Genomic DNA, 16488 nt, shown 5'->3' with positions numbered 1-16488 from the left:
ACAAATGGACAGATGAATGGATGGATGGTTGGGTGGAGGAATGGGTGGATAGGTGAACACATGGACAGAAAGATGGATGGATGGATGGATGGCTGGATGTTGAGGGATGGATGAATGGGTGGACAAATGTGTAGATGGATGGACAGACAGAGGGAGAGATGGCTGGATGAATGGATGGGTGGATAGAGCGATTGATGGATTAGTGATGGATGAATGGGTGGATGGATGGATGGATGAATGGGTGGATGGATGGATAGGTGAATGGATAGATGAGGGATGGATGAATGGATGGATGGTTGGGTGGATGAATGGGTGGAGAAGTGAACACATGGACAGAAAGATGGATGGATGGATGGATGTTGAGGGATGGATGAATGGGTGGATGAATGTGTAGATGGATGGACGGACAGAGGGAAAGATGGCTGGATGAATGGATGGGTGGATGGAGCGATTGATGGATGGATGAATGGGTGGATGGATAGATGAGGGATGGAGGAATGGATGGATGAGGGATGGAGGGATGGATGGATGAGTGATGGATGAATGGGTGTGTGGATGGGTGGGTGGATGGAGGGATGGGTGGATGGATGTTGAGAGATGGATGAATGGGTAGATGAATGTGTAGATGGATGGACGGACAGAGGGAAAGATGGCTGGATGAATGGATGGGTGGATGGAGCGATTGATGGATGAATGATGGATGGATGGGTGGATGAATGAATGGGTGGATGGATAGATGAGGGGTGGAGGAATGGATGGATGAGGGATGGAGGGATGGATGGATGAGTGATGGATGAATGGGTGGATGGGTAGATGGAGGGATGGAGGGGTGGATAGATGAGTGATGGATGAATGGGTGTGTGGATGGGTGGGTGATGGACAAATGGGTGGATGGATGGATGGGTAGATGGATGAATGGGTGTGTGGATGGATGGATGGGTGATGGACGAATGGGTGGATGGATAGATGAGGGGTGGAGGAATGGATGGATGAGGGATGGAGGGATGGATGGATGAGTGATGGATGGATGAATGGGTGTGTGGATGGGTAGGTGGATGGAGGGATGGGTGGATGCAGGCATAGATGGATGAGTGATGGATGAATGGGTGGATGGATAGATGGATGCACAGATGAACAAATGGGTGGATGGGCTAATGGTTGAGCAGACTTGCCAGTCACTCTAAGTTCATACACCGTTGCTCCCATGGCCTCCCCAGTAACCACCATGTAGACTCTTCCCACTTAGCTCTACAAAAGGTTAGATTCCATCCACCCCTCCCCCAGGGTCTGGATGGGCCAAGCCCAGTGTTCCCCTCCCCAGCAGGTCCCTCCTCAGCAGCGTGGGCCTGAAGGAGCTGTCCCTCTCTCTGCAGGGCCTGGTGAGGCAGCTGGTCCTGCTGCCAGGCTCAGACGCCACCCCAAGGCTGTGTCCCAGCAGGAACGCCCCACTGGCCGTGCTGTCCATCCCACGGGTCCTGCAGGCTCTCACGGGGAAGCCGGAAGATAACGAGGTGCTAAAATATCCCTATGGTTAGTAGGGGGTTCACCTGCCCCCACACCAAAGGCAACGTGAGAGCCCTGGCCTCACACCAGGCGGGAACTCGGGGCTCAGTTCTCAGCCCCTCCCATGTGCTTGCCCCTCTGTTTGCTGCCATGCGGGGCAGCGGTCACACTGGCCAAGGGGATGACGCTCAGGGCCCATGCCCCGGAAGGTAGGTGGCACCATTAGACAGGCCAGTGTCTTCTCTCTTCCCTCCGAGCAGTCCCACGACAGCTGCCCAGCCCCTTCCTGGGCACCCCAGGCAGACAGCAGGCCTAACTTTAGAAACTCTGTCCAGAGCTATCTGACATCCCTCATCCCCTTTTGCCCCCCATAACAGCATTTGGGCCATTTCTGCTCCACCCCCAGCCCCGCCTCTGTCCCACAGTCATCCAGACCAGCCCACCGTGGCCGTACATGCACATTTCCCACAGTCCCTCTGGCCCAGAGGGTCTCCCGGCTTGGCTTTCTCTTGTGCGAAGTCACAAGGCTGACTGTGTTTATTTAAACCACACCCCTGCCATGGAGAATCTGAAGTGCCCCTCCCCGCCGCATCCCCCACTGCTCTGTGGCCACCCCGAGGGACAGTGAGGTGGAGGACAGCCAAGCCCCTGAGTCTCAGGGTCAGCGGTTACGAGGTAGGGGAGCCCCCACCTCCCACATATCCGGCCCGCACAGTATACCGTGTCACGCAGCTGGTCAGCACAAGCCAGTCATTGCACAGAGGTCCCACGTAAAGTGAAGAGGCAGCAGAACTAGGACCCACAGTGGGTTGTGACTGCTGGCAGTGATGACACCAAACTGTCGCAGATCCACGCCACGCCGGGGTTAGGATACCCCAGTGTTAAAATGGACTCGCTGCCGAGATGGGCCAGCGCTGCGTGCAGTCCGATAACGAGGTGCTAACATATCCCTGTGCTTAGTAGGGGGCCACCCGCCCCCACACCAAGGGCAGACATGAGAGCCCTGGCCTCACACCAGAGGAGTGGGCTTTTCTCTCTCGATGGGATGGAAAGCCATGCCTTTCAGAGTGGACAGAGGGTGGGCTGACCGTAGAGGGGGCGTCATAAAGTCCTTCGTCACCGATAGGCCAGGTTCTTATTCCCCACCTGTGGTGTGGCACACCTGCACCAAGATGCCCACAGGGGCCCTTCCCAGCTCGCACGCAGAGGCAGAGGCAGAGGCAGAGGCAGGCAGCCGGGTTTGGTCCTCCTCCTGCGTCATCTTCCTCGGGGGCACCAGCTTGCTGGACACTCATGTTCCTGGTCTTCCCTGCAGAAACCAACATTCGAGTGACGCTGGGACCCCGGCCACCGTGTACCAAAGTGGAAGACGCCCAGTTCTGGTTTGATGCTGGACGGAAGGGGCTGTACCTGTGTGTCGGCAACCAGTGGGTGTCTGTGACAGCAGGTGAGGCAGGGCCGCCCTGGCACGGCATGACTGGGAGCCGCGGCTAGGAAAGGTGGCGCCTCAGCCACCTCCGAATGACCTCAGGCTCGGCCGCCAGGCCAGGGCAGTGTCAGTCCTGACCCCAAAGCAAGTGGCGGCCAGGATGGCCAGCAGCCAGGACACTGTCCCACCCAGAGCTGCAGGACCCTCAGCCACAGGCCCTCCTTGGGACAGGTGCCACTCAGGAGAATAAACCACCCCATTTGGAAATGTGAACCTCCAGGGCATGGCACGAGCTGACAGGGCTGGGCATCACTCAGTACCCCTTCCCAAACTATGGGAAGATGATGCCTGCATCCCTGCATCCTCTTGGCAGGGTGGCCTGGCCGCCGCCTCTGCCCACACCCTCCCTGTCCGCTAGATCAGAGATGAGATGCAAGGCCTAAAAGGTTATTTTGACAACAAGCCTTCTCAGCAGTCTGTTCCCGCTGCTGGGGAGGTGAGAGGAGCTTGCAACTGATGCTCCAGAAAGGTTACCCGTGGGAAATGGGCACGGGCTCCAGCTGGCACGTGTGTGAACTGCCCTCTTTCACTTTATCGAGAGCACGACTTGCCGTGGAAGCGGTGAGACTTTCACAAGGTCGCACCGTGTGAAGCTGGTCCTGTTGGTATCCTTGGGGGCTGCACGCATCACATAGCCCTGGCAGCAGCAAGGGTCTCCCTACGATGGCCTTTCCTGTGAGAGCACATGTGGAAACTGATGCGGAGGCCGAGGCTTGGGACTTGGGGCTTGGGGGCCGCGCTCCCATGAGGATTGCTTGCTCCGGGTGCCTGTTCTCGGAAATCTTAACTGAGTCTCAATACTTCTGTCATAAGCCAAAGAAAGGCTGGACTATGTGGAGGAGCATCAGAAGCTGCTCACCAGCTCCGAGACCCTGGGCATCGAGGTCTTCCGCATTCCCCAGGCGGGGCTCTTCGTGGCCACAGCCAATCGCAAAGCCACGTCCGCCGTGTACAAGTGGACCGAAGGGAAGTTCGTCTCGTACCAGAGCATCCCCACGCACCAAGCACAGGCCTGGAGGCATTTCACCATCGGGAAAAAGGCAAGTCTGTGTTCCGTGTCTGTCTCCAGACCCTTTAACCTGGAAAGTCCACGGGTGGGGCTCCCTGCGCTGATTCTGCAGGTGAAGGAGTTTCTCATGGGGTCATCCCCTCGTTCAGGTGGTAAACGGCTCACAGAGTCGCGCACGTTAGCCTGCCACCCCAAACCCAGGGCGTGACTCTAGACAGTCTGAAAGGAAGGCCAGGCCATCTCCCAGATGCCATCCAGTTCTACACAGACCCCGATTCGCTACACTTAAAACCCGCTGAGAGTATTTACGTGAGCCAGTCAAGAACCAGAAATCGTTCCAGAAAGAAATTACAAGATGGACATTCCTGATCCTTCCTGTCCCCAAATGTTGAGGACACATGATGTCCACATGGAAGGCTGAGGCCAGGCTTGGGAGCCGTGGGTGAGGCCTCGCACGCAGGCAGCTGCCTTCCCATCCAGGCTGCTCTGGGCAGAGGTGGCGGGTCTGAGAGATGGTTGATATCACAGGGGAAGGATGGGGCTTCCTCTCCCCAGCTCTGTCCACTCTCTGGACTCTACACAGCAGTGTCCTGGAGACAGCACCTCCCGACTGCCCCCAAATAGTCACTCACCTGACCACACTGACCCCACCTGGACACGGGGCTAAAGCAGTGAGCACAGCAGATGGAAACTCTGCTCTCCTGTGACTTATGGCCACCCTCATCCTGGCTGCATCAGTGTCCAGCATGGCGGGTGAATAACTAGCTCCTTTTTTTTTTTGATTGATGATATCATAAGGTTTTAATTTTTTATTATAAAAAAATAACTTTGCATCAAGGAAAAATTGGAAAATTCAGAAAAGCAAAGGGGAAATATTTTGTCCCCCAACCCAAGCAAGCACATGGGTTCATGTGACACCCTCGCCTCAAGCATGTTGCCTGTGACCTGGGCACCTGCCCCTCATTCCATATGTTCACACAGCTGCGCCATGAGGCCGGGCACACTGCACCCTGTTCCTGTTTTCCACACCTTGTCCTGACACAGCTCTACGTGGTGACCACACCCTTACCACAGGGGAGCAGGTGTGGGGACCACAGCCTTGCCACAGGGGAGCAGGCATGGTGACCACAGCCTTGCCACGAGGGAGCAGGCGTGGTGACCACAGCCTTGCCACGGGGGAGCAGGCGTGGTGACCACACCCTTACCACGAGGGAGCAGGCGTGGTGACCACAGCCTTGCCACGGGGGAGCAGGTGTGGTAATCACACCCTTACCATGAGGGAGCAGGCGTGGGGACCACAGCCTTGCCATGGGGGAGCAGGCTGTAATGAGTTTTTCCAGTCATCTGGGTTAGGAAGAACGTTTTTGTGCATAAAGTGTTGCCTGAATTTGGGGATTTTGCCTTTTGTGATTTTTTGCCTTCAGAAGGCAATAGAAGTGGAAATGTTGGGTAAAGGATGTAGACATTTTCAAGGGCCTTGAAGGTAGTGGCTGGCTGCACCCACCCCACCATGACGACCTGTGATGCGGGGCCTCAGTCCTCTGTCCCTGCACCACATAGCAGCCGAGGATCTGGAGAGAGAGGATGATGTTCAGGAGCCTTCGGCCCCAGGCCCCCGCCCCCGCCCCAAGCAGGCTCACGTGGTCCTGGCTTTCTCTCTTTCAGATCTTCCTGGCAGTGGCTAATTTTGAACCCGATGAAAAGGGTCAGGAGTTCTCTGTCATTTACAAATGGAGCCACAGAAAGCTGAAGTTCACCCCGTACCAGAGCATTGCCACACACAGTGCCCGAGACTGGGAGGCCTTCGAGGTGGATGGGGAGCACTTCCTGGCAGTGGCCAACCACCGGGAAGGTAGGGCAGGTGTGGCCTTTACTCCACGTGGGGATGGCACCTATGGAGGCCAGGAGGTGGGGCTGGCAAGAGGCTGGCTGAGGGCTGGAGACTCAGGGAGAGAAGGGGCATCCCCAGCGGCTGGCCGTGCCCTTGCGGGTCTTCGATCTTTGGGGCAGGGACCTGGAGTTCCGGCTCCATCAGGGCCACCATGGGGCCGTGGAGTTTGCCTCCCGCCCCCAGCGCAGGCCCTTGGTTCCAGGCGACAACCACAACATTGACAGCGTCATCTACAAGTGGAACCCGGCAACCCGGCTCTTTGAGGCCAACCAGACCATCGCCACCTCTGGTGCCTACGACTGGGAGTTCTTCAGCGTGGGGCCCTACTCGTTCCTGGTGGTGGCCAACACCTTCAACGGTACCTCCACCAAAGTGCACTCGCACCTCTACATCCGGCTCCTGGGCTCCTTCCAGCTCTTCCAGTCCTTCCCGGTAAGGCCCCAGCGTGAGCCCTGGCTCTCCATCGCCGGCCACCATGCAGGTGACGTGGGCTGGGGTCCACCAAGAGCCACACCTAGTGCTGCTCTGCACCTGCAACCCCAAGACCCAGGCAGGACCTGCCCATCTGGACAGCACAGGGTACTGCTCCTTGCCTGGCATTTGAGCCCTTCCTGTCTGACAGCCTCTGTGTACCCAGGGACAGTTCAGGTGCCTGGAAATGGGGCAGGAGGTGCACCCTGGCTCTGCCCCACCCTGGCATGGTGTTCTCCATACAGTGCCCGCCCCCTCCCTGGGCTCAGAGTCTAGAAGCTCCTGCAGTCTAATCCAAGTCTGTATGGGTGTTGGGGCCCTGGCCCGGGGGCAGCTGGGCAGCTCTGCTCTGGCCCAGGGCAGTGTGGGGTCTGGGTGGTGGCAGCACGGGACACTCCGCGCCAGGCATCACATGTCCCTGGGTGGGTTCCAGCCACCATGAGGCCTTTGAGTTGAGGCAGTGACAGGTGCTAATGAGGCCACCTCTGGGATGGGGACAGCATGCTCCTGCTCCTGGCAAGTGTGCCAAGGATGGGGACGGGAGCCAAGGTGCGGGGTACGGGACAGGTTGGGGGGCATCTCCCATGTCGGGCTCAGCTCTGTGTGAGCCATGTCCCTGGTTCCCAGGGAAGCAGCTCAGGTCTTTGCAGTGCCGCCAACAGCACTCCCACTGTTTGCTGTAAGCGTGCCTCTCATAACACATCGCCTCCCTCGTGTCCTTCTGGAATCTTCTGTGCCCTCTGACCTGGTGACTCGTTCCCCTGCAGCTATGTTCTCAGGGCGCTCTTCACCCGAGACAGTGAGACTCACCCAAGCCACTCTTGCCATGTGAGCTGCCCCCAGTTAGGCTGGTATGGGGCAGAGCCGTGGCAGATGCTGAGGCCTGGGTCCCCCCACCACCATCGGCCTCACCAAGCTGCCCCTGCATTAGACAAGGGGCTGCGCATGCAGTGGTGGGGGTTTTATGAAGGCATTCTGGAACATTCCGTACATACATCTCATGAGAGCAAGCCTGCAGGTAGCACATGGGAATGAGTTTCAAAACGAAAGGGAGGACGATGTGCAGCGATTGCAGGTTCCTGGAGCCCCTCCACCCAGCAAGGGTGAGAGCAGCTCAGGAAACTGGGAGCATGAGCACCTTGAGAAGCCCGCAGGGCCGGACCAGGAGCTGTGGCTGTCAGGGACCAACCACGCATGTTAATGCCGTCCTTTCGGCCCTGTGTGCAGAGGATGGCAGCAGGACACCCGTGTGCTCAGCCGTCTGGGAGGCTGGGGCACAGCATCGTCCAGGTGACCAGCAGCCCACCCTTAGGCCACTAATGGGTCCGTGGGGAAGGGCAGCTTTAAGTGGATGTTCTGGGCACAAGGAGAGCAGATGTCAGGGAACACCAGGAGGAAATGGGGGCTGGGAAAGTGGGGAGGGCACCTGCAGGGTAGCAGGGCCGGGAGTGGGCAGCAGGGTCACCACTCAGAGCCACAGGGCTGCAAGCGAAACATTAACCTGCCCTTGTGGGGTCGACAGGGCTGCACTATCATGACTGGTTGGTGGCTGGGAGGGGGCAAGCCATTGGGAGGCTGCTGTGGCCGCCCGGGTGAGCCACGGGTGCCCAGGTGAGTGGCTGCCCAGGTGAGCCGCAGGTGCCCATGTGAGGAGGCAGCAGTGCCAGAGGGAACACACTTTGAGCTTGCTAGTGCTGTGGATGAAATAGGCTAGCATGCCTGTGAGCCAGGAGGAGGCGGGATGAGACACTGGGGCGGAGCGAGGCTCAGTGCACTGGGCTGTGGGTGAGCGAGATTCTTCCAGCCACTGGTCTTGGTAACAGCCTCAGCATGTGAGTGGTGGCAGCTGGTGCTGGCTGAGCCTCGACTCTGTAAAGTGCATGTCCCAAAATGTCTGCCTATGTCCTGCCACGTCAGCCTCACAGCACCTTGAGAGGGGAGTGCAGCCACTAGTTTCTTTACCCACGAGGACACTCAGAGTGGTGGAGGGGTTTGCCTGTGGCAGAGTGGGATCAAGCCAGGCAATGTGGCCTGCCACTCAGTTTGACATGGCACAGGGCAGAGCCGAACACAAGCTCCTCGTCTTACTGGTCCCTGCACAGTCCCCTCACTACAACACGCATGCTGCTAAGACTCTGGGAAACCACATGGGCATTCTGGGCTGGTGGCCACATGCTGGCGTGCAGACAGCTGACCTGAAGGGAGGGTTCAGGAGCCTTCGGTCATGGGTTAGCCTGGCCACAGGGCTCAGCAGGGACAGCTCCCCCTGACCGGGAATCATTGGCCTGGAGTTGGACTTGAGGCCAGTGAGGTTTGAGATGCAAAAGTGGCTGCAAGCTGGAGCCAAGAGCATGATATGGGCTGGAAATCAGGACTCCCAAGGAGGCCTCAACACACAGGGACAGTGGCTAAAAAGGCAAATGGTGACATTGCGTAGCAGCACAAGGGTGGTTTGGGGACTGAGGCACAGCTGTAGAGCACCAGTGGTCCGGCCAACAGTAGTTCCCTTGGAAACACCCAGGGCTCCACAGGGGTCTCATGTGTCATCAGGATCACGTGGGTGCCCTAACAGGAACATGTGCCCTGCTGGAAACACCCCGGGCTCCACACCGGTCACATGTGCCATCAGGATCATGTGGGCACCCTAACAGGAATGTGTGCGCTGCTGGCTCCCGACTCACACATGCAGAGCCTGGCACACCAGAGCATGTTCGAGGAGCTTTGCCAGAACGATGAAGGGATTTGAAACGTATCACACAAGGAACAGTTGCAGGACCTAAAGCTTTATCCTGAAAGAAGACGTGGGTAGTCACTTCCAAGCAGCTAATGGATGAGCCAGAGAGTGGGGAGCGAGGCTTCCCAGGGTCTCGAGAGCAGAGTTGCACACCCTGGTTGGAAAGGCACCACAAGTGACTTTCTCTTCAACTAGTCAAGGTCTCCTAACAGCTGCTGAACCACGGAGAGACTTCGGTCCTGAGGGCCCTGCATTCTAAGTCACAAAGTGAGGTGACAAGAGAAAGGATCCCTGCAGTGGGTTGGGGAGTACATTTTGAAGGTTACCATCCTAGTTCTACCAACACTGTGATCTTAAAGCTCCTTGATAACACCAAGCCCAATTTACAACATCTTCTTCATGACACTTCACCAAAGTGCACAAGATACCCCAGCACCCCGGAGTGCACCTGGCCGGCTGCGCATGTCACCTGCTGCCATCCTCCCCAGAGCACACCCAGCCAGCTACATGTCACCCATGCCATCCTCCCCAGAGTGCACCCTGCCAGCTACATATCACCCATGCCATCCTCCCCAGAGTGCACCTGGCCAGCTGCACATCACCCATGGCATCCTCCCCAGAGTGCACCTGGCCAGCTACACATCACCCATGCCATCCTCCCCAGAGTGCACCTGGCCAGCTGCACATCACCCATGCCATCCTCCCCAGCTACACGTCATCCATGCCATCCTCCCCAGCTACACATCACCCATGCCATCCTCCCCAGAGTGCACCCGGCCAGCTGCACATGTCACCCACTGCCATCCTCCCCAGAGTGCACCCGGCCAGCTGCACATGTCACCCACTGCCATACTCTCCAGCTAAGAGGCCCTGATGTTTGCCCAAAATCCTAAAAACTGCAGGAGTCAGGCTAAAAGAGATAAAGATGTGCTGAAAGAAACTGAGCTCTAGAAACAGAAAGGATATTTTTTTTGAGACTGAGTGTTGCTCTGTCGCCCAGGCCGCAGTGCAGTGGCACAATCTCAGCTCACTGCCACTTCCGCCTCTCGCATTCAAACCTGCCTCAGCCTCCCGAGTAGCTGGGACTACAGGCACGTGCCACCACGCCTGGCTAATTTTTTGTATTTTTAGTAGAGATGGGGTTTCACCATGTTAGCTAGGATTGTCTCCATCTCCCGATCTTGTGATCCGCCTGCCTCGGCCTCCCAAAGTGCTGGGATTACAGGCGTGAGCCACCGCACCTGGCCCAGAAAAGAATTTTTAAAGTTATAACTATCTTCAGAAGTATTCAAGAAGATACTGCACTTATGAAATAAAGAACGCTACTAATGCAGAAAACTTGGACATTAAAAATGCAATTGCTGGCATTAAAAGACGACACTCATTAACATAATTGAAATATAAAGTTAAGAATATCTTCTAGAATGTAGAATGAAGAGACAGACTCAACCCAGGAGATTCTATATCTGGCTAACTAAAGTTCTAGAAAAAAAGAAGAGGGGGAAGAGAGTGATGGAGTCGTCAGAAACCTCCCAGATCTCACAGACTGAAAGGACACTGAGACCAAGGAGGGCGAGAGAGAGCAAAGGAAAGTTACCTTCAAAGCTCGCAGGAGCCGCGGCAGCCTCGGATTTCCCATCGGCAGCCCCGGATATTGGGAAGTAGGAGGGCTCAGTTCTGAGGGTGAGTTGAACGCAGTCTGCCCATAAGACAAGGCCACTGGCCACTGCCGTGCACAGCTCCCACGTGTCAGTGGCTTCCTGCCATATGGAGTTAGTTCCCATATTAAGTGAGAGACCACGAGGTTGCACCGACCTCTCTGGCAGCCACCCCTTGCAGCACACACAGTCGGAAGAGACTGGAAGGGGCTGGCCTGACCTGTACTCACAGCCCATTGGCCAGTGCCAGTCACCTGACCTGGCCTCACTGAGCCTGTGCTCACGTGTCCTCACAGCTCATTGGCCAGTGCCGGTCACATGACCCAGCCTTGCTGGACCCGTGCTCACGTGTGCTCACAGCTCATTGGCCAGTGCCGGTCACATGACCCAGCCTTGCTGGACCCATGCTCATGTGTGCTTACAGCTCACTGGCCAGTGCCAGCCACATGACCCAGCCTCACTGGACCTGTTCACGTGTCCTCACAGCTCATTGGCCAGTGCCGGTCACCTGACCCAGCCTGGGACCCGTGCTCACAGCTCACTGGCCAGTGTCAGTCACACGACCCAGTCTGGCTGTCAGTGTGGGACACGTGGGAGCCCTGGACGAGGCGGTGTCCCTGGGGTGCACTGAAAAGCCAGGACTTAACCAGATGCAGATCAGAACTGGAAGTGCTGGCTCCATCCAAAGATGACCGGTAGGTGTGGTTCCTAGAGAGAAGCCAGCCCAGATGGTCTGGGGTCAGGGAGGGCATGGAAGGGGAATTGGGGGCCGAGGAGCCCACGGAGCGCAGAGTGTGTCCAGGGACGCCCTGAACAAGTGCCGGAAGCACGGACTGCAGGAGAGGAGGAAGGCAGAGACTCCGGAGCCAGCCCAGGACGGCGTTCCTGCGCGGCAGCAGCCAAGGCGGACGAGACCGAGAGCCGTAGCGAGCAGCAGCAAGGGGCTCCTGGGGTGGGAAGATGGGAGAGCTGGGAGCGTTCTCACGTGCAGAGCTGGTATGTTTTCTTCCTCTGGGAAGGAGGGAAGGGAGGCCAGACCCAGGAGGGGACAATGAGAAATATGTTGAAAAGCAGCTGTACACAGATCACAGGTCCCAGTACGAAGTAGGTGAACCGTGCTGCGATTTTAAGCATGAAAGGAGAAGGCTTGACTGGCATAGGGGACTGTCCCAGGGATGATGTGGCAGTGGGTCATCTTGTCCTGACGTGGAAATCGCCCAGGAGGATGGTGCCATAGCCTGGCCCCTGGCTCTGGGGACAGACATTACCATAAGGTCAGGACCACGCCAGGCTACTCGTGATGTGTCACTTGGAGAATCGCCCTGTGGCTGAGCCCAGGGAAATCTGTCTGGATCCAATGGTGGGCACGTATGTTGGTGTTTATTAGTGGCGGTATGACCCTGGCCATGTGAGGGAGGGGTGAGAGGGGAAGGAGGGCAGAGGCCCTGCGTGTCTGTCCCACACTCTACACCGTGGGTGAAGAGGCAAGGCCAGAAGCCACCCAGGAAGAATCAGAGGAGCTCCCAGCAGCACCCCTTTAGAGGGACAGTCACCCACAGACCCTAAGCAGGAGCAGCTCTGCTTTTGGGTGCCCAGGCCAGATGCAGGCAGGCAGCCTGGCGCTCCCAGGTAAGCAAGACCCGGCAGCCCTGGCCCCATGCCCTGCGTATGGAGCAGGGTTCCCTTCACCCCTGCAGCCTCATTCTGGAAGCCCTGGAATTCTGCTGCTGGCAACCTTCCTTGCCTTCCTATGTTGGAAAGCCTTTTGGAGATTTCTGGAAGGTGGCCTGTAGCTGCACATCTTCGGCTGGTTGGCGATTCCACCTCAGACCCATCTCACAGATGTGGAAACTGAGGCTCAGGAGTGGGGGATCTGGCCACAAACACATGGCGATAAGCGGCCGAGCCAGGTGTCCCTGTCTACACCTCTCCACAATTGTCTCTGCATCCACATGCGGTCCCTCCTCCATGCCTGCCCCGTGGGGGTGAAGCCTGCAGCCTGGTTTGGGCCGTGATGGGTGTACCTGGGACACCTCACACCTGTGGTGGGTCTCAGCCCTTCACTCGTGGGGCCCATCCCTTTGACAGACTGCGTGCTCTTTATGAGACGACACTGGGATGGATTCTGAGCTCGGTTGGTCTTCGTGTGTTCAGGAGGTGTTTGTGGAATGTGGTTGCTCAAAACACAGGGCTTCTGTGGCGGGCGATGTGGTGGAAGGCGGCCACTCTGCATTTTCAGGACACACGTGAAGGACGGCTTCCATGTGCACAGATGACTGGGGCACTGGTCCTGGAGACACATGGGCATCCTCAGAAGGAGGCCAGCGGCAAAGGGGCAGAAATGGAACCACCTGCCCAAAGGGAGGGTCTGGGCTACCGACCACTGAGGAGGAGTCCCGAGGGGTGGGCGACATCTGCCTGAAAGAGATGCTGGAGAAGAGCAGGGGCTGGCGCAGGACCGCAGCGCACAGAGGAGGTGCGGCTGCAGCTCCCCCGGCAGAACCAGAACTCCAGGACCTGGGACCTGGCTGGTGGGGGCACCGCCATGGCCCAGGCCCTGCAAGCATGGCAGGAGGGCCCTGGGCAGGTGCGGGGCACACACACGTAAACAGGCTTCCCCTCCACCCGGCCTGAGCCTCATTTTTCACAACTTAGTAATTCCTCAAAACTCACGAAAGCCCACTTTCATGTTTTGCCAAAGTTTTCACATTGTGTTGAAATCCTTTTAGGTCCTAGAGATGTCTTCATTTGTTTACTGTTCGGTTTGAGTTTTGCAATGTCTTTCATGAACGTAAGCTTTGAAGCGGGTGAAGCGGAGATGCTTTGAATGTGTGTGTGTGCTGTAGCAAGGCGCCTCTCTGGAGGGGTCTGTGGGGGTGTGGGTGCAGGTGGGGTTTGAGGAGCTGTGCGCACAGACCTGGCTTTCTCCCAGGAGCACAGGGCAGGCTTTTCTGGGCCCGAAGGTGAAGTGCAGTGCTTCGAACACATGGTCAGTGGACATGGCAGTGTTTTGCAGCCCCAGGCCGGGGATGAGTGGGGAGCTGGCTGCCCACCCGGCAGGAGGCAGTCTGACGTCGCCTTCCTCTGCCTGCCCTCAAAGTCTTTCTGCGCATCCCACCAGGAATTCTAGAACTTTGGTAGACACCAAGCCTCCAGTGATTGGGCCTCCCCAGCTTGGACCCAAGGAGGAGTGAGCTCTGTCCCTGGAAGTCCAGGCACACGGTCCTGTCCTTGAGCTGATGGAGAGAGGCCTGCGGTCGCAGGCACCAAATGTGGACTCCGAACTTGGTTTGGATTCTAAATGAGTTTGCCGCAGACTTCAGTAGGTGTCGCAGCTTCCAAAGCTTGGTGGTTCTGCGATTGTGGCTTTTGGCTTCTGGGGTCCTCACAAGGACAGCAGCAGCCACCATGTCAGCAGGGAACCCTCCTCACAGCCAGGCCCCCAACTCGGTGCCACACACTTCCCGAGGGTCCCTCCCCTGGCTTCTCCACACACATGCACATGCACACTCATATGTGCACATGTGTGCATACCTGCTTCCTTGGTGATGGAGGGGCAAGAGGTGCTGTGGGCAAGGCTGCAGTGGGGCCACTCGGGACAGGCGCCCGGCAGGCAGCTGTGTGATGGTTACACAAACAGGCAGGAGCCTCCAAGCACCCCCATGAGGCCTGGCTGTGTCTCTCTGAGTCTCAGTCTGCACATCTGTCCAGGGGGTGGCATGAGAGGCCCCCTCACAGCGGTCAGCACTGCCCAGGACAGCCTGGAGGGGCAGAGCCTGGGCGGGAGGGCTCCAGCGGGCAGCAGCTCTGTCTTCTCTGTGATGCAGGAGCTGGCAGCCGCATAGGCAGCTTGGGGAAGGCGCCAGGCTTGCGGGGTCTGCAGGGCGGGGAGAGTACAGAGGGGCATCCAGGATTTGGCTTGGGGTGTGTTGAGCCCAGTCCCCTCAGGAGTGACCCGTCTGGTAGTGCTGCCACCTACGGCCACCCGGGACGCTTGTCCAGCCTTAGCTGGCTACCCTTGAGAGGATGCCAGCACCCCACCACCAGGGCCTATTGGGGGACTGCCTTCTGGCAGCTGGGGAGGGAGTCCCAGGGGTGCCCCCTGCCTCCCTCCCATCCCCTGGCACTCCCAGACCACAGAGGCATCCTCTTTCTTTGCCCCATCAAAGCCGGAACCCAAGGGCCTCTTTGCCCAGCAACTAATCCACTGATTACCGGGTGGCTACCCGCCCTCGAGGGAGCTGCTGGGGCCTCCAGGTGCTCCTGACTGCCAAGTCCCGGAGGCACCATCGTCTCAGCAATGCTCCTGAGCTGCTAGGCTCCGTGCCAGGGCAGCAGGGCCAGGCTCTGGGGAATTCCGTTGGAGGGAAGGCGGGAAGAGCCTGCCCAGCCCAGCAGGTGCCTGGCCGCTTGGCTCCCGTGCCAGCCAGGGTTTGGCAAGGTCTTTGATGTGCAGATTCTTTTAATGTGCTTAGAATCTAGGAGTGGCCTGACTGCGGGCCCCGCTGCACACCCTCTGCCTGCGTTGGCACAGCCCTTGGGAGGCACCTCCTCACTTCTGAGTGGGAGAAGACCCCAGCTTCAGCAGAGGGACAGGTTCCCTCCAACCTGCAAGGGACTTCTGACAGCTGGAGTAGGGAGGAGGGGCCGTCGACAGCCAGTGACAAGAACTGCCCTGCTTTGGACTCGGCCAGCTGAATGCCGGGACCAGGAGCTAGTGAAACCCCCTGGGAGTCTCTGCCAGCCTCCAGCCAGTTTCAGATAAACTAATTTTTCTTTTGCCAAAGTATGTCTTAAATATTGCACGGGATCCACACAGACTAAAGAATCCTCCATTGTTTGCCTGCAATTTAGATTGAACACGGACCCTGGATTTGCTAAACCGGGTGCGCAGAGCCTGGCTGGGTTCAGGGAGCAGAAGAGTGGCTTGAGCTGCCCCCAGCCCCGAGGCCTGTCCGGCCCTGCACTCCAGCAGGGGCTCTGCTTTGCAGTGGCAGCCAGGCAGGGACCACGCAGCACTAACTCCCGCCACTGCCGTGTCCTGGAGAGGCCTCCACGCCCACCCCCACGCCCACCCCATCCTGGAACAAATGCGTGTCCCACTTTGGGCTCCAACTCAAGGCTTGCTCCCTGCCACCCCAGGAAACACGGACGCAGCCCCTGCCCTGGGGGCAGGCTGCAGTGCGGTGGGTCCCACCAGGCCAGACAGCCCGTCTCCAGCTTTCCCGACCTCGAGTCTCTACCAGCCTCAGGGCTGTGGCCAGAGCGCTGCCTGCCCCTCCCCAGGGCTCACACAGCAGTCCCTGTGCACCCATGCCTATGGAGGTACCGAGTTCCCTGAGGGGCCTCCCCAGCCCCTGTCTCCAAACACCCCACCCTTCTTTCCCGCCTTGGGAGTGGGACCCGCCCCATCCCCACAGCACGTTGCTCACCTCGCCCATCCCCACAGCACGTTGCTCACCTCTCCCATCCCCACAGCACGTTGCTCACCTCTCCCGTCCCCACAGCACGTTGCTCACCTCTCCCATCCCCACAGCACGTTGCTCACCTCTCCCATCCCCACAGCACGTTGCTCTCCTCTCCCCTCCCCACAGCACGTTGCTCACCTCTCCCCTGACACCCTCCTAGCGCCTGTAGGTTTCCAAGCCATCGACAAACATCTCACTTCCTCCTCTGGCTCCCCAGTGACCTTTGGCTGGAGGCTCAGCTGCTTCCACCACACCCAGGCCCTCT

The 16488-nt window shown here is 58.2% G+C and overlaps 2 protein-coding genes across 4 annotated transcripts in view; one reads left to right on the top strand and one right to left on the bottom strand.

The window, feature by feature from the left end:
- LOC144580692 (uncharacterized) overlaps positions 1-10957 on the bottom strand; it is a 47130-nt gene extending 36173 nt beyond the window's left edge. The window contains exon 1 of the mRNA XM_078358763.1: positions 10695-10957. Coding sequence (XP_078214889.1) covers positions 10695-10881 — 187 coding nt within the window. The 5' untranslated portion in view covers positions 10882-10957. The remainder of the gene's footprint in view (positions 1-10694) is intronic.
- Positions 1-16488, top strand: part of TSPEAR (thrombospondin type laminin G domain and EAR repeats) — a 218745-nt gene that overhangs the window by 185803 nt on the left and 16454 nt on the right. For all 3 annotated transcript variants that reach the window (XM_078358758.1, XM_017967093.5, XM_078358757.1), the window contains exons 5-9: positions 1374-1530; positions 2819-2950; positions 3806-4032; positions 5667-5853; positions 6095-6324. In XM_078358758.1, coding sequence (XP_078214884.1) covers positions 1374-1530; positions 2819-2950; positions 3806-4032; positions 5667-5853; positions 6095-6324 — 933 coding nt within the window. The remainder of the gene's footprint in view (positions 1-1373; positions 1531-2818; positions 2951-3805; positions 4033-5666; positions 5854-6094; positions 6325-16488) is intronic.

The sequence above is a fragment of the Callithrix jacchus genome, chromosome 21 (assembly GCF_049354715.1).
Source record: "Callithrix jacchus isolate 240 chromosome 21, calJac240_pri, whole genome shotgun sequence".
Taxonomy (NCBI): domain Eukaryota; kingdom Metazoa; phylum Chordata; class Mammalia; order Primates; family Cebidae; genus Callithrix; species Callithrix jacchus.
This window is presented reverse-complemented; position numbering and strand designations above follow the sequence as displayed.